The sequence below is a fragment of the Solanum pennellii genome, chromosome 9 (assembly GCF_001406875.1).
Source record: "Solanum pennellii chromosome 9, SPENNV200".
Lineage (NCBI taxonomy): Eukaryota > Viridiplantae > Streptophyta > Magnoliopsida > Solanales > Solanaceae > Solanum > Solanum pennellii.
The window spans coordinates 78,486,153-78,503,628 of NC_028645.1; the positions used below are offsets into that span (position 1 = coordinate 78,486,153).

The 17,476-nt window shown below is 29.6% G+C and overlaps 3 protein-coding genes across 6 annotated transcripts; all 3 read left to right on the forward strand.

Annotated features, from left to right (window-relative positions):
• The first annotated feature begins 6,261 nt into the window (after positions 1 to 6,261).
• LOC107031465 (epoxide hydrolase A-like) lies at positions 6,262 to 10,026 on the forward strand. Of its 4 annotated transcripts, none has more exons than XM_015232858.2 (3): positions 6,262 to 6,863; positions 8,106 to 8,349; positions 8,959 to 9,362. In XM_015232858.2, exons 1-3 carry the CDS (start codon positions 6,399 to 6,401, stop codon positions 9,204 to 9,206), a joined length of 957 nt encoding a protein of 318 aa, XP_015088344.1. In that variant the 5' UTR covers positions 6,262 to 6,398; the 3' UTR covers positions 9,207 to 9,362. The 4 variants fall into 4 exon arrangements, with proteins under 4 accessions (XP_015088344.1, XP_015088342.1, XP_015088340.1 ...); XM_015232856.2 differs by lacking the exon at positions 8,959 to 9,362 and adding an exon at positions 9,823 to 10,026 and having other exon boundaries at positions 6,264 to 6,884; positions 8,106 to 8,350; XM_015232857.2 differs by having other exon boundaries at positions 6,265 to 6,884; positions 8,106 to 8,350; positions 8,977 to 9,119.
• A 667-nt stretch (positions 10,027 to 10,693) lies between these two features.
• On the forward strand, positions 10,694 to 11,615 carry LOC107031467 (RING-H2 finger protein ATL2-like). The gene has a single exon (XM_015232859.2). It carries the CDS (start codon positions 10,897 to 10,899, stop codon positions 11,491 to 11,493), a length of 597 nt encoding a protein of 198 aa, XP_015088345.1. The 5' UTR covers positions 10,694 to 10,896; the 3' UTR covers positions 11,494 to 11,615.
• A 2,256-nt stretch (positions 11,616 to 13,871) lies between these two features.
• Positions 13,872 to 15,054, forward strand: LOC114074086. The gene is made up of 2 exons (XM_027912000.1): positions 13,872 to 14,375; positions 15,016 to 15,054. Exons 1-2 carry the CDS (start codon positions 13,872 to 13,874, stop codon positions 15,052 to 15,054), a joined length of 543 nt encoding a protein of 180 aa, XP_027767801.1.
• Positions 15,055 to 17,476: the final 2,422 nt, after the last annotated feature.

Below are 17,476 nucleotides of genomic sequence, written 5' to 3' on the forward strand. Positions count from 1 at the left end.
ATATAATTTTATTAATATTTATTTGTTCAAAGTTTGACTTAAGAAGAAAAAAATTGAACTAGAATGCAATGATAAATTTATATAATTTTTAAAAAAATATAAAATTTAAAATAATGACATATAAATAAAAGCACGGGCATATGTAAGCCTTCCACCATTATTATTTCTTGTTTGTTGCCATGCAATTTAAAAAGAGAGAGCAATTGATGAAATCAATGTTCACAAAAGAAAATCCAAAGCTTGTCGTTGGTACGGCCGGTTAAGTTTTACTAAATGTAGACTTTTGAACTGGATATTTAAATTTTCTTTTTTTAATTTTGATTCGATACATTATTTAAAAAAAAGATTAATAATTTTACTATGTCATTGATTATTATTGCAAGTCATTTCACTATTCAAAGAATGAATTAAAAATAATTATTCCATAGAAGAAAAAAATAAATATAAAATAATCAGTATCACTTAGGCCTCATTTGTTTGCATTTAATGGAGGTCTAAGTCTTAATCATTCAGATTCAGCTTATTAAGTGCTTTTGGTTTTTAGGTCTGAATTTGATTCATGCAGATTTATCCCATTAAGTTCATTTTTTTTATTATTTTAAAAATTTCTGGTCCGAAGAGGTCTAAACTAATCAGATATGTAGGAGACTCTTAACGACATTCAGATTCATTCCATTAAGTTCTTAACCTTTTTTTTTTTAATCAAAAGAGATATATTTTGTTGAAATGAAAATTTTATAATATTTTATCAATATAATGTTTAATTTCACTTCCACATTAAGATATTGAAAGCAAACAACATTAATTATTTAGTGCTCAGATTTAGAGACCGCATCTTAATATTCAGATCAAAACACCCGGATCTTAATGAAAATCTTAATATTCAGATATATATTCAGATTTAGATCACTTAATCTTAATAGAAACAAATGGGGCCTTAATCTTTAATTTGAACAAGTAAAGGTGAATATATATTTTTAATATAATGGATAAATAAAAAAGGACAAAGAAATTACTTATTTGACTATTAATCATTTAATGAAAAATAAAAAAATATTAAATTAAATAAATTATAATTCTAAAGAGAGGAAAAAAAATATGCCATATAAATTGAGATGAAAAAAATTATTAACAAATTAAAATAGACTAAAAATCAAATTAAGTAATAAATAAAAAAAAAGATATTTGACCAATTAAATGACAATTCAATGTCCTTATCCTAAACATCTGTGCTTGCCGGCCTTTAGGGTATTTTTGGAGTTCAGTCAAAAGATTATTAGTCAATTAGTTGGGAATAAGTTGTCCTCATTAGTGTAGTTATATGATCAGGTTTGTAGAAACAAAATATTGTATACAAATAAAATGATATACGAAATAAGAAAAATATTATATTTTAAACACCCTTAGTTCAGTAAGCTATTGTAGCTTAGGGTTTTAGATGATTGAAATAAGATAGTGATCGCATGTTTAAATCTCAATTGTTTTACTTTTTGAAAAGTGCTTTTGTTGAGCTATTTTTGAATATCATTTGTGAAATTTTTGATTCCGCAACTGATTATCCTGATATAAAATATTTCACTATATATATATAAGATAACTTATTTCACTACTAAGATATTAATAATGAGATAAATATTTTCAAGATTGTCTAATACCACTAGCCAAGCAAGCAACAAAATAATCATACAATTTATCATTCAAATTATTTGTATAACTCATATCAAAGGGCATCTAAAGATTATGTTCATTCATGCATTAGGAATTGTGCTATTGTCCCATCTCTCATTATCGACCTATTCATTTTCAATTTGAATAATACATGAGAAAAGAATTATTTCATAAGAAAAAAAGATTGTTCTATTGTCCCCATCTAAAAAAAAAAAAAAAAAACTCTCATAATTCCACTTGTGTCTCATAAGTCATAACATTCCCTCCATCTAGTATTATTTGTCATGGTTTCTATTTTTTGGAGTTAAACTATAAAAACTTTGACTAACATTTTAAAATGTATTTTCCATCATATTAATATGCAAAAAAAAATTGTAATATATAGTACTTTTCATATAATTTAGAATATCTAATTTTTTTGTTTAAAATATCGAATTAATGTAATCTAATTTAATTATAAATATTAGTCAAATTAACTTTCGATAAACGCAACATGACAAATAATTTCGAATGAAGAGAGTACTATTTTAGCAGTTGCCTTTTTAATTCAATAACTCATAATTATATGACTTCTCTAATTTCTATAACTCCAAAATTGATTACAAAAACTTGCACGTGAAATTAATGTTCTATTTTAATTTCAAGTTTGCTTGTTTAATAACATTATCTTTTAATATTTTATCTATTTATTCTTATCTATCTAATATATTTTTAAAAAGAAAAAAGATTTGATATACTCTGAACTTTATAATTTAAAGTTTGAAATATCAAATACTTTCCATCACAAAAATGCTCACATATTCCTACTCTCACTCAATTAACAGAGTATTAATAATATTAAAAAATGATTAGTCAACTAACTTTAATAAAATCGATTCTAAAAAATATTCTTTTAGATCTATATTTAAATATTTAACATAATATTACTAAATCACCCGTACAAAATAAAAAACTTACACCACAAGTATTTTGTCAGATGGTAGTTAAAATAGCTTAAGTTTTCTCTCTCTCTCATAGTACAAGTTAGGGCTGCGAATCGATAGATTCGATTTTGATTTTGAATTATATCGATTTGATTTATTAGTAGATGATAAATCGTTATGAAACTATTAAGATATTGACTTATTAATTATGATTTATTGATTATTGATCATTGCCGGTTCGATGATCGATTTAGCCGTTAAGATTTAAAAAATAAACCAAATTGATGAAAAATACTCAAAAACAAGGTGACAAATCGAATGAATCATGTATATGAATTCACAAGTTGCATCTTGTTGAAAAAGCAAACATTTTTACATTGTAGAATAACAAAAATTTTGAGATAGATAGAAATAAAAATAGGAAACTATACTCTCTTGCCATATATGCAAATGCATAAGTATAATATGCAATTATCTAACCGATATACATATACAATTCGTCTCTCTCCCATTTTTTGCCTTTCTCCTCTCTCTTCCAGTCTCGCTCGCCTCTCACCTCCCTATAACTATAACTATGAATTGTAATTATCAACCTATAGCGATGGAGAGTAATCAGACTATTTTTTAGTTGCTACACGTGAAAGTTTCTCTATTTTAATCAATATTTTTAAACATATCTCAAAAAGAAAAGAAAAAACAAAAAATATCACATAAATTAAAATAAGAAACTTCTAGCATTCATACTTGGTAATTAGCCTGATTTAGCATCACTTTTGAATGTTAGATCATAAGGATGGAATTTTTCGACGTACTTAAGCTTTCTCAAATTCAGGTAAAACAGAGTCGTTGGAATATTCTGATAATAGATTTCAAAATTTACTCCGGCGTCATCGAGATTCTCAAAAATCGTTCTCTCTGGGTAACCTTTAGCTAACAGCGCAACGATGTTAGAGGTGGCACCGTGAGATATGTCGAAGTGAACATATAATCGATTCGACTGAGTCGACCTGGCAACGACGCAAACCATCGTTCGAACACTTTATATTCAAAATGATATAAATATAATTATTTAATTGACTATTGGATTATTGGTTAATTCATTAAAAAAAACTTCAAACCTTTAAGAATCGATAACTCGATAAAAAAAATAAAACCGTTATCTGAACCACTAAATAATAACCCATTATTGATAATTTCGATTTTGATTCAATTTAAGTTAGGGTGGTGGACATGTTAGTTTATCTGACAATGCATATTTAATTTTTAATTATTCAAAACATGTAATCTTAATTCTTAAAATTAATAAAAGAATTATTTTAAAAATATACTAAATCAAAAAAAATAATTGAAGAGTCAGTAATTCTAACACCTTGAAGAATTATGTGTATCACAAAAGACAAAATTATAAGTTACATATTTAAAAATATATAAAATTAAAATGATTATTTTGAAAATATTGAGCCTCTTCATTTGCTATGTTCTTGGTTCAATAGCAATTCAATTTCTCCTTATGTCTATAAAGTATTAATAGCATCCTAACAATTTATCAATATCTAGCTTATGAAATAATTTAATAAAAAAAATCAAAATCACATGTTATGAATATTTGGAGATGAACTGTAAATGGTAAAATAACACCTGGATGCAAATTGAAGTTGCTATTTTTCTTAAAAACATTAAAATACTTTTTGACTCGACACCATTATATTCTTAGGAGTTGTTTGATATAGAGGATAAATGATTATAATTTTAAGGGGAAAGGCTCTATGCCATTCAACTTTCAGAAGAGGCTTATTTATGACATCAGTTAAAAATCTGGTTCATTTATGTCATTATCACTAAATAAAAGACTTATTCATGTCATTATTTTTTAACAGTGATTTTGCAAAACCATTGTTGACATGTGACCGATTATAGTTTGGTCACGCCATCAATTATTTTTAATAAAAACATGAAAAAAAAATTCAATTTTTATTCAGAATTTTGATTTTTTTATTAAAAAAATTGATGATGGTAGTCAATTATAATTCGGTCATGTCATCAATTTATTTAATTATGATTTTTTTATTAAAAAAAATTGATGACATGGTCGAATTATAATTGGCCACGTGTCAAAATGACTTTTCAAAATATTGCTAAAAAATAATGACATGAATGAGCCATTTCTTTAACAGTAATGACATAAATGAGCCAAACTTTTAACTGATGACATAAATAAGATTTTTCTGTAAGTTCGATGACATGAGATTTTTTCCTAATTTTAAAATGAAATGTAGAATATTTTTTCTATGTACAATTTGAAATATTAGTCGATTTCAAAATTATTTACTTCTTTATTTCTATTATAATAATAAAATAAATTATCTTATATGTGAATTTAAATGGTCGACAACTGTCTTTTGAAATTAGGGGCCTGAGGTATATTCCTTAAAAAAAAGCATAGAGCCGCCGCTGCCTATAACACCTACAATGCAAAATATTTTTGTACATTTGATATTTTTCTAAGCTAGGATCACAAGAAAAAATCTTCTTTATTTTGTATAAATTTTAAAATTTTGTTATTATTATTTTTAAATGAAGAGAATACTAACTATAGAGAAATGTCATTTTTTTTTAGATTAATTTTTTAAAAAAGTGTATCATATACAGCAGGATCTCGTTAAATTAATATTGGTGAAATTATAAAATAATATTATTTTATAGAGATATTATTTAATCAATAAATTAATTTAAAGATTGTTTCTGCAAAATTCATTCAGAGATAAGATCTCATAGAATTTGAATGAATCCACTTGTAAAACATCATTCATGAACTTGTGGTTGTGATTAATAATCTCAGAATCATATTAATGACCTATCAGATAGATGAAAATGATACATGTTCATAGGTTAAAGTCTTAGAAGAAATTGTAGATATCATTGGAAAAACAATAATGATGATAAAGCCGAAGATGGTACAATACATTTGGAGCCAGTAAGCGAAAAAAAAACACTTATCGTAACTAGAACTCATCGCAGTTTTATGGTGCAGTAAAAAAAGATGACACCGAAATTTTTGGATACAATAAGAAAAATTAGAGATGAACTTCAACTAGATTTAAATTTTTAAGAAAAAAATAAAAACAATATAATCATATTTCCCCAAATTATCTTAGATATATTTGTCTTTTTTAAAGAATTATTAATTTATATATTAACGAGACCATATATTTATACAGGGGTCTTCTGAAAATATATTATATTATTATCTTATCGAAATAAATGAATTTTTCCATCGACTCAAGTTTGAATCGAAAGAAAATATTATCTTAGAGAAATTATTAATTAACTGTGTATTAATTTAGAGAGATTTTACTGTAAGTTGAGATAAATAGGAGCAAATCTAAGTGTGGGTTTCTCGGTTTTTTCGTAAACCCTTTAGTATATGTATATATACTTGTAAACCTCTAACAAAATTGAATGACGGGTTAACGGTAAGGATGAGTTGTGGAAATACTTTCTACACTAGTATTATGACATAATCGGCATAATTTTATGGGATCGTTTGATTGGTAATAAATTATTTCAAGATTAATTATCCTGAAACAACTTATCTCCTCACTATCCGATAAATAATCTCAAACTTTTTAATCTCATAACTATTTATTCTTATCCGTCACGCCAAAATGAGCCCCTAACAAACAACCCTAACACACAACACTTATTTTGGCAAAGAAGGAATAACAACAAGTTGACATTATAAAAATAAACTGAAAAAGCTCTATCCATGAAAAAACAGGGGAAAGAGTGAAAAAAAAACAGAGGAAAATGGAGAAAATACAGCACAAAACTGTCTCCGTTAATGGAATCAAAATGCACGTAGCTGAAATCGGTGAAGGTCCAGCAGTTCTATTTCTACATGGCTTCCCTGAGTTATGGTATTCATGGCGCCATCAATTGCTTTACTTTTCTAACAAAGGTTACAGAGCTATTGCACCTGATCTTCGTGGTTACGGAGACACTGAAATTCCATCGGAAATCAGCAGTTATACTGCTTTTCACATTGTTGGTGATTTGATTTCTCTGTTAGATATTCTGGATCTAGAAAAAGTGTTCTTAATTGGGCATGATTGGGGTGCTCTAATTGCTTGGTTTTTCTGTTTGTTTCGTCCTGATCGAATTAAAGCTTTGGTGAATCTGAGTTGTGAGTTACGGCCCAGAAATCCGTCGCGGAAACCGATTGATTGCTTGAGGGAATTGCTTGGTGATGACTATTACATGTGCAGATTTCAGGTTTTTTTTTTTACTGTTCAGGTATATTTATAAGATAATTTTTAGAGATTGAATTAGATCTAAAATTTTTTTATTTCGTTTTTTTTTGTTAAAAAAAACTCCGAGATAGTTCTCTTTCCATTCAATTTTTTTTTTTGGGTATATGAATGAAAATAAGGGTGAAATTTTGATAGCTGGTATTCTTTGAGCCGATCAAAACTTGTTTCAGATTGAGCTGTAAGGGTGTGGATGGTAGGGAGGAAAGTGTTTCTTAAGTTTGGTTTATGGAAATGTAAGACATCCTAAATTAGTATAATCTTAACTATTCTTAAACGAAGGGGTAAATTAAATTTTGTAAAACAAATATACAAAATATATGATTTTAAAACTCGTCAACAAAGTGTATTAGTCCAATAGCCCTCATCCCACTCTTACTCCATGGTATTTATCAAAATTAGCTATGCTAACATTTTTTAGTTACGTATCGAATATAAAAAAATAAAATAATAAATTCACTAATTTTATTTTTTAAAAAAATATCTTCATTCAGACAAAACACCCCAAAGAAATATCTTGTAGTAAGTAAATTTCTTAAATTCTTGTTTGTTCGTTTTTATGAGCTCTCTCTCACTTTCAAGTTTGTGCCCACTTAGTTTCCTCCAAGTGAAGAGAGCAAACGGTTTAATGACGTTCTAAAGTTCAATTTACTCCCTCCGTTAATTTGTACTCCTTATTTGTCATTATTTCTATTTTTAGAGTCAAACTATAAAAATTGACTAATATTTTAAGATGCATTTTTTTATCATATTAATATGCAAAAAATTGTAATTTATAGTACTTTTCATATAATTTTAGAATATCTAATTTTTTTGTTTAAAATATCGAATTAATGTAATCTAATTTACCTTTGAAAATAAGTCAAACTGACTTTCGATAAGCACAACATGACAAACATTTTCGGACGGAGAGAGTACTTACTAAACATTAATTAAATTTCTGTTTTTACTTATTATTTTAAACGATTTTTTTTTTGTTATGTATACCCTCAATTTATTTATATTAAGTTAATTTCTTTTTAAACAAATAGTGAGTAAATACATAAGCGAACTCTTAAAATAAAAGCATTGAAATAAACACTGTAGTTGAATTCAAACTCAGGTGTCACAAATAGATTCTTATACTTCTCTAGATATACATAATTTTTTTCGAAATTAACGGATAGTATATATTTTTGTGATTTTCTAATAGTATGCTATTATTTAGAAACCTGGGGAAGTGGAAGAGGAATTTGCTTCAATTGATACTGCAAAACTCATCATAGGATTTCTTTCTTCACGTGATACACGTCCACCTTGCATTCCCAAAGAGATTGGCTTTCATCAGGCCTTTGCTCAGTTACCAGCAACATTACCTTCATGGCTAACACAAGAAGATGTCAATTATTATGCTGAGAAATTAAACAAAAATGGCTTCACTGGGGGATTGAACTACTATAGAAACATGGACAAGTATGTATACCCCCAATATACTTTATACGTTTTAATTTGTCTGTCTAATTCTTGATTTGATACCGTTTTAAAAAAGTAGAGAAAGCTTTTGAGTGTTATATAATTTTAAACGAAAGATATATTTTCAATTTTCCAAAAATTAACGTTTAATTTGTTTATGAAATATGAATAGAACTTAAAATTTTAATTTCAAATCATGATTTAAAGTTCCATATTTTCTTTGAAGAATAGTAGGGTTTAAAATTTCATAAGTTGTGATTTCAATATTTTTTTAAAAAAATATAAAATTTGTGCTCTATAAGTTTCTATTTTGTAAAAAAGATCTATTGTTTTAAATTTTACAATAAAAACTCATGCTTAATGGAAATAGATTATTTGTACCATGTGGAGTAATTTTACTAAAGAATAATTAGTTATTACTATTATTGTTGATATTTTGGACGTTTATAATAACATATGATCATAAATATTATCTTATTAAGATTGTATAAGAGTGAATTCGATCGTTTTCACATATTATTGAATTTTCACGTTTACGAGAATAAAACACAATAGAAAATCCATATTACATATTCAAATAAAATTTCAAACTTCAAATTAATCTGATTTCGATGCGGAGCTCACAGCCCCATTTAGTGGATGCAAAATTCAAGTCCCAACTAAGTTTGTGGTGGGTGAGTTGGACTTGACGTATAATATTCCTGGAATCAAGGAGTATATACACAATGGTGGATTCAAGAAAGAAGTTCCAAGTTTAGAGGAAGTTGTTGTAATGGAGGGAGCAGCTCACTTCATCAACCAAGAAAAGCCAGATCAAATAAATGCCCACATTTATGATTTTATTCAAAAGTTTTAATCAACCAATTGGTAGTATCTTTAATTAATTATTGGGGTTTTTGGCATAATTTGAAATATACTTTGTTGAAGTTTGTGACAAATAAGATGCCTAAACAGATTTACCGGCCTGAAATTTGATTGATGGATGAATAAGTATTTGTCACTTTGTTAACAAGTCCTTCAGTTTTGACATGCACTTTTTTTCCACTAGAAGTAAGATATTAGGGAAATCGTGACATAACCGATAAAATAATTGTTATGTAACTAGGAGGTTACAGATTAGAACTGAAAAAATATAAAGAAGAAAATGTCTTTCGATTTTGTTGTAATTTTCAATCATTTTGATATATAGTATTCGTCCCTTTTTCGATAATTGTTTTATATAAATAAATAATTTTTTTATGATTCAATCAATTTAAGTGTCTATACACCGTATATTTACTTGACATTTAAAAAAAAAAGGAGCTAATTTTGAACTCAATTGTTAGTTAGTACTCCTATATCCTTGATTTTGAGTGAACTTTTTCACTCTATTTTATTATATACGTTTTTTTTTTTATATTAAAAAAATAAAAGAATCTATTCGATAAATGCTTACCAATCCTTTACTGATATTCATTGTCCTGATGCTGCAGAACATATTTGCACAAGGGATAAAAAGAAGCAAAATCATAATTATTTAGAGTGGATATATTTTTGTATTCTACTTTAGTCTATTTAAATATTGTGTTGTTTGATGGAATCTCTTATGAACTTCTTCTAGTTTATAGTTAAAAATGTTTTAGGAAGGATCTTGGAAATATCTAAATTTTGGCATCTTTGTTGCATGTGGAGGAATGAGTTGAGCAAGTTGAAGACAAAAGCCAAAGTGCACTTGTCCATTAATACTACATTTTGCTTCAAATTAAATATAGATAATTCTCATCCAACAACTCTTATCTATCTAAATAAATATATAACCTATAAAGTTACATTTTAAATAATATTCCTCCTTCCCCTACTCCATTTTATAAGAAGAAAAAAAGAGAGAAATTTAGGGTAATTTGGTAGAGCGTATAAAAATAATATTTAATTGAATGTATTAGTAATATTTTTATTAGTTATATATGAATTAATTTTTATGCCTTATTGATTGGATGTATTAAAAATAGTATACATACTACAAAATGTTTATATACAAAAATATCCTTCATAGTTATAGTGGAAAAAATGTAAAAATACTTTTAAGGGACAATTGAATCTCTAACTATGATAATGCATATATCAAATATCTTTACATTATTAATATCCATAATATTAGTAATACACACTTTAATATACAATAAAATATATAATTAATGAAAAAATATACCAAATAAGAAACTACCAACACATACATTATTTTCTATTTACTCAACCAAACGACCCCTTTATAAATACATAAATTGATTATACATATAAAGTTAATTAGAGAAGAAAATCTCATTTTACTCTCAAAATTTCAATATCTGTTTGACCTTAAAATCAATTACATTTTACTATTTTACAAGTTCTAATATCTTATCGAACTTTTAAGTCAAAAATTTAATATTTCAAATTTCAACTTCGAAATAAGCCGCTCAGAGTCCCTCTCCGGCTACAGCATATATACTATACAGCGACAACAAGTGAGGAAACTTCCTCTTTTATGTTTTTTAGCATAACCATTTTTCACTGCTTCTGGTACTTTCATGGACGACGATGAGTACTCATCTTCTTCTGCTATCGGATCTTGTTGCGATGATGATACTCCGCATTACGCGTTCAGCGGTAAGCTCATGCTTACCTCTGTTCTCCTTTTCTTCTTCGTGTGTTTTCTCATTGCCTTCTTCCACCTTTACGCTAATCGATTCCTCCTCCGCCGTGCCCGCCGCCACCACAACCGCCGCCGTCGCTACCGCCACCAGATTCCGGCTCCACCAATTGCAGATTCTTCTTCTCAAGGACTTGACCCTTCGCTGTTAAAATCGCTCCCTGTTTTCGTTTACGATGCGGAATTTTACAATCCACCAATTGAATGCCCTGTTTGTTTGGCGGAATTTGAAAATGGAGAAACGGGTCGGGTTTTGCCCAAATGTAATCATTGTTTTCACTGTGAGTGTATTGATATGTGGTTTCAGTCTCACTGTAACTGCCCGATTTGCAGAGCCCCAATTCAAGTGAAAGCGATTGATGTAAAGGAAAGTGGAGAAGATGAAGTTGTAATAATGGTGGATGAATCTGTAATCGAAGAAGTACAAAACTGTGAATCGTCGCAGTCCGACGATGGAAAAATATCTATTCGATGATTGTTATTGTTGCGAGTTATATGATCACTCAACTAATGAAAATCGCTTCGATTTCTTTTTTTTTGTGATGATGTTTTTATTGTATTTCAATTCCATTATAAAAATATAATCTCAATATATAATTACGTGACTTTATTGTATAATTTTTATCAATTAGTGATTGTTTTGAGCCATCATTTAATACTCTTAGATGCTATACACCATTGAGGATTAAAAGGTAACACGAAAACTTTTTCTCTGTATAACATATACAGTATAGGTTTATTATTGGCTTTGTATACTTTTTAAAAATTATACATAAAAATAAAATGAAAATTTTATTATATTCTTCTTTGATTATAAAAATATAATCTTTTAAAAAAATATAATAATGAAATAAATGTAGTTAATGATAAAGATAAACTAAAAACTTAATATAAAATTATTTACTAATTTTATAAAGTAGATTAGTATTTTAAAAATATATAAATAGCTATTATTGGACGGATTAAGTAATAGAGTTCAAATCAAAAAGAGTACAAGTTGGCATAAAAATGTTATTTTCATGTATATTGGTGAAGCATTTTTGGCGATTAGTGGTATATCAAGATTTTCTTTTATTAATTAAAGGATTTTATTTACCAAGTGAATATTATAAATCAAAAAGTGATATATCAAGTTACTTTATCAATTAATTTGGAGAAGGGGCTGTGGGTACTTTATTCTTTATCTAATCTCTTTGTATCTATTTAGTTGTTACTATAGGTTTTATGTGTCTAAAAAAATCAGGTAAATTTATTGTTATATTTTTATTTAGTGTTTTTTTGAGTCAAATTTTAAATAAATAGTCATGAAGTAATTTATTTTGATTAATTAATTTGACCAATTATTTACTTCATTTTCTATGTTGCTTAAATACATACGTTCAAAGTTAATAACTTCTAAGGGTAAAATAGAAAGAATTATATAATTTAGGCGTCGTTTGGTACAATGATTCATAATGCAGGAATTTTTAACACATGAATTAGTAATGCATGAATTATTAATGCAGGGTTTTAGTAATGTAGGAATTAGTTTTTATCAAGTGTTTGGTTCATTGTTTCCTACCTAGTCTTATATTTGGTTTAAAACTCTAGAAAAAGTTTATTTCCTATTATACCCTTGAGTTATTGTGAGATTTTATATTTCATTTAACTAGTCAAGTTAAATACTAAAAAAATATATATAAAAATATTATTATTTTTGAGGTGTGATATGTCAACGGTATATTTTAATTTTTTGTTGGTCAAATATACCTTGAACTTAACATGGATTTAACGCTACTTAAATTGTTTAAATACACGAAGCTTATTTTAAAAATAAAAAAAATAGTTCAAGTGGTCAATCGACGAACTACATTTAAAAAAAAAACCCATAAAAATCAACCCAATATAACTACTCAAACATGGAGAAAAAAAATATTAGTTTGTGAAATCATCAAATTACATGGAACAAATTTGGAGAATTTAAATGAATATTTATAAATATTCTCATATAAAACAAAAAGAACATTAATTACAAAAAAAAAATAGGAAAAAGGTTTGGGGATAATTTAGTCATGTAGGGGTCTTATCCAAGAAACCTCTAAACCTTGGATTATCTATCCCTCCCTTTCCTAAGGATAAAATAAGACCTTATATGAGGTATAACTAATCCAAATATACCTCATACAAGGTCTTATTTTATCCCTAGGAAAGGATTATCCAAATATTTAATATATTAGATAATATTTTAAAACATGACATTCTAAGGCATCAAGAAAACTCTTCAACAAACATTCAGCAAATTGGAGAAAGGTACAACATCGAGTTCACAGCTCTTCGAAGGAGTGGTCAACGGAGTTCTTCCCGGAGATCGACTTACAATGACGAAGTGCTTTCCGACGTCCCAGAGATTGATAACATCTCAACATCATCCAACAATTCAGGAAATACATTACTGAAGGCCCTCGAATCGCGGAGAAACTTAGGAGAGAGAATCAAGAGAACAACAGAATTGTACTCCCAACGATTCCTTAATAAAAATCATATTTTTTTCTTTTATTTATTTTGCTTGCAGTCGATTTTCCGCTCATATAAAAATTTATTTCGAACAATCTTATCTAGCTATCGACGCATGAAAGGAAAAGTAGAGAGTATGCTTCTTAAGTTAGATATGGAAAAGGTCTTTGATCAACTTGAATGGTCCTTTATTCGCCAAGTCCTAACCTTTTTTGACATTCCTCAACACCTATCGACTTTGATTATGTCCTTGTTACGTCTTCCTCCATCTCTATTCTCATTAATGGCACCAGAACATATTTCTTCCAACCCATGTGTGGTATTCGACAAGGTAATCCTCTTTCACCTTATTTATTTATCATGTGTATGGAGCTTTTATCACAGTTCATTCACCAAAGTGTCCATCAGAACAGATGGATTCCAATTAAGCTCGGACGACATGGTATTCCTATCTCCCATGAATTTTATGCGGATGTTATTATTCTTTTCTCCAAAATAATCCAGCAAAACTGTAACACCATCATCGACACAGTCAATAATTTCTCCTCATTTACCTGGCAAAATATAAACTACAACAAATCTCTCATCTTCCTATCGAGAAATTTTTTCCAGGAAGATAAGGAGTATGTTACTAGTTCCCTACATATGAAAGAAGGAACTGCAATGGGCAAATATCTTGGCTTTCCTCTTACCCACACTCGTTATCAAAGCAGTGATTTCCAATTCCGCATTGACAATTTTCAAACAACGTCTGGAAGGATGGAAAAAAAATTCTTGACCATGGCACGGCGAACTACTCTTATTCGCTCCAATCTTAACAGCCTTGCAAACCATGTCATGCAATTCACCGTTCTTCCGAAACAGGTAATCTCTTCTCTTACCAAGTTTCAACGATATTTTCTTTGGGGGTCTACTACCCAAGCTCGCAAACTACACCTTATAAAATGGAAAACCATCACTTCAAACCGATCTTCAGGAGGTCTTGGGATTAGTGATGAACCCCTCAGCTCCTTTGTTCAAATTACTCATAACTCATTATAATTCCTCTAAAGGCTGCCCCAAAAAGACCACTACTCCCTTATGGCGAACCCTTCTTAGAGGTTCGATAACTTGTCAACAAGGCATTCTGTCAAAAATTGGCAATGAAAAAGACATTCTCTTTTGGGAAGACACTTGGTTTAATCCAAACGATACTCTTAGACAGAAATTTATAGCGCCTCTACCTCGGAATGCCCTAACACAACGAGTAGCGCACTACATTCTTAATCATCGATGGAATTTAAACCAGGTCATTCACACTTTAGATGACACAACGATCCATAACATTAAATCAAACCTATATCCTTATATACACCCATGCTACTGACACTCGCACTTGGGGATTAACCTCCAATAGGATTTTCATCACTAAGTCTCTTTATAAAGTCATTCGTCCAGCCATCGACGATACCAACACCACCTCATTTAGCTTGGTCTCATTTAATATACGTTTGTTGTTTGGCAGTGTTGTCATCAAAAACTCCCCACTAACCATTTCTCGTGAGCATTTCATTTCTCTGATTGATACTTGTCTCCAATGCCACAACTCAGTCGAAGACACCAACCACATTCTATTATTCTGCCCCTATGCAAAAATTTTATTGTCTCATCTTCCTTCGTCCGCCCTTGTTTGCTTTGGTCTTTGGACTTTTTGGATTAATCGAAACAATAACCACTTTAACCATATCAATAAATATCCAGATTACAGATAGACTATGCAAAAGGCTATTTAGTTTCACTCCTTGGGACCAAGCTCACACCCTTGAATTCCCATTTCCATCGACTTATCTTGGTCCCCTCCTCTTAATGGTTTCAAATTAAACACTGATGGGGCAAACTCGCGGACTACTCGAAAATGAGGCTTTGGTGGAATCATTTGCGATTTTGCTGGATCGTGGATTATTGGATTCATGGGATCGGTACACATTTCCTTTAGCTACTGAAATGCTTGCATTATTTCACGGTCTTCGCATTTCCCAAATTCACAACATACAACTGTTAGAAATTGAAATGGATGCTCAGGCAGTTGATATTTAAATTTAAAAGTCAACGTGACAGAGGTACTTGTGCATATGAATATAAAGGATCCAGCTCCTCTTCATTTCTCTTATATCCACTTCCCAAGTTCTCATTTGGATTAGTGACACATGACATAGGCTAAATTAAAGGGAAAATTACGCAACAAAGTAAACTTATATTATTTAATTACTCATCATAGCTATAGTTTGATATAATTACCACTCGCGATTAACATTATACATTTATATGTGGGATGACTTCGAATTTGTATAATAAGTCATGTTTGTATATGTATAATTCGCCAGAATATACAAATACATATGTATAATATACAATTATTTAACCTATATACATATACAATTCACCTCTCTCCCACTTTCTGCCCTCTCTCACTCGCCTCTCTCCCCCCTCTCCCAATCTCGCTCGCCTCTCTCCTCACTCTCCTAATCTCGTTTGCCCTATATACAAATGTATATGTATAATTTACAATTATATACATATACAATTCACCTCTTTCCCACTCTCTGCCCTCTCTCGCTCGCCTTTCTCCTCCCTCTCCCAGTCTCGCTCGCCTCTCTCCTCCCTCTCCCAATCTCTCTTGCCATATATACAAATACATATGTATAATATACAATTATATTATCAATATACACATACAATTCACCTTTCTCCCACTCTTTTCCCCCTCCCTCTCGCCTTTTTCCTCTCTCTCCCAGTATCGCTCGCCTCTCTCCTCCATATAAAATGTAGTTGTTTGCAACAAATTTTAAACATATGGATAATAAATAAACCATACAAATAAAATGTGAAGAAACATAATTTTATTCATCAAGATTGTGAGTACAAATCTGTTCCTCCCTTGATTCTACTCTCTAAGATAATTTATCCATGATTCGAGGGCCGTTAGTGGCGTATTTCTCGAATTAGGATGATTTAGATTCGACCTCTCTATATGAATAATCCATCAATTTGTGGAGTATTCGAGATCTTGATCTCTTTGTGGATTTTTCGAGATGCCTTTTAAGGGGATTTAGTACCCTTTATATAGGCGTAAACTAGGGTTTAAGGTTGAGTAGCCTCCAAGAATCCTTATCTGAGTTGAACACAATTTGTAGAGTCCCAACTCGAATTGAACGCATCTTGTAGAGTCCCACAAAATTTCAATGTGTACAAATGCCCCCTGCTTCAAGGCTTGACAGAGGGTAGACTTGTGAAACTCAAAGACGAGGCTTGAAGTATTCATTCTTCCACCTTTGCAGCTTCAGATTTTCAAATTTGATTTAAGAGAGAAGAGATGAAGGGCAGATTTGGTCCCACTGGGCGTGCCAGAATTTGTAGACAATAAAATTCTCGTCGAGAAAACAATAATCAAGAACGGAAAATTATAGCAACAATCGATTTTATTATTTCAAATGCGAGTGTTACAATCTCTATAATTCCTCTGAATTCGCCTTTTCAAATATAAATTCAAGGGCTTTAAAGCTTGTTCTTGAATCTATGATTAACTTGAACTTGAACTTTATCTTGATCTTGACTTTTATTTGAACTCAATGGCTTCGAGCTTGTTCTTGAATTCGGTGGTCTTGATCTTGATCGTTCTTGAACTTGAATGCTTGAATTCTTAAACTTGTAGCTTTGTAGAGAATTAAATGGCGTTTGTACCACGGAGTTTCTCTAGCTTCTTGTTTAGAATTTTCTATGTCTTTTCTGAATTATGAGGACCCCTATTTATAGTTTTAGAATAGAGGAGTTGCGATTGGAATAGGATTCCATTCAGCCAATCAGATTAAAGTGACATGGCATTTGGGCTTTATGGAGGGGGCTTGTCATCTTTGACACATGTCATGATTCTATTGGTTTTCTTATTTGACTTGGCATGCCACATCATCTGCACACGTGGCGCCAAG

What these genes read in the sequence shown, in the direction of transcription:
- LOC107031465 (XM_015232858.2), top strand. Translation starts at nt 6,399, where the DNA reads ATGGAGAAAATACAGCACAAAACTGTCTCCGTTAATGGAATCAAAATG. An exon ending in ATTACATGTGCAGATTTCAG is followed by an intron (nt 6,864 to 8,105) that starts GTTTTTTTTTTT and finishes GCTATTATTTAG; the next exon opens with AAACCTGGGGAAGTGGAAGA. An exon ending in CTACTATAGAAACATGGACA is followed by an intron (nt 8,350 to 8,958) that starts AGTATGTATACC and finishes ATTAATCTGATT; the next exon opens with TCGATGCGGAGCTCACAGCC.
- LOC107031467 (XM_015232859.2), top strand. Translation starts at nt 10,897, where the DNA reads ATGGACGACGATGAGTACTCATCTTCTTCTGCTATCGGATCTTGTTGC.
- LOC114074086 (XM_027912000.1), top strand. Translation starts at nt 13,872, where the DNA reads ATGTGTATGGAGCTTTTATCACAGTTCATTCACCAAAGTGTCCATCAG. An exon ending in TCACCGTTCTTCCGAAACAG is followed by an intron (nt 14,376 to 15,015) that starts GTAATCTCTTCT and finishes GTTGTTTGGCAG; the next exon opens with TGTTGTCATCAAAAACTCCC.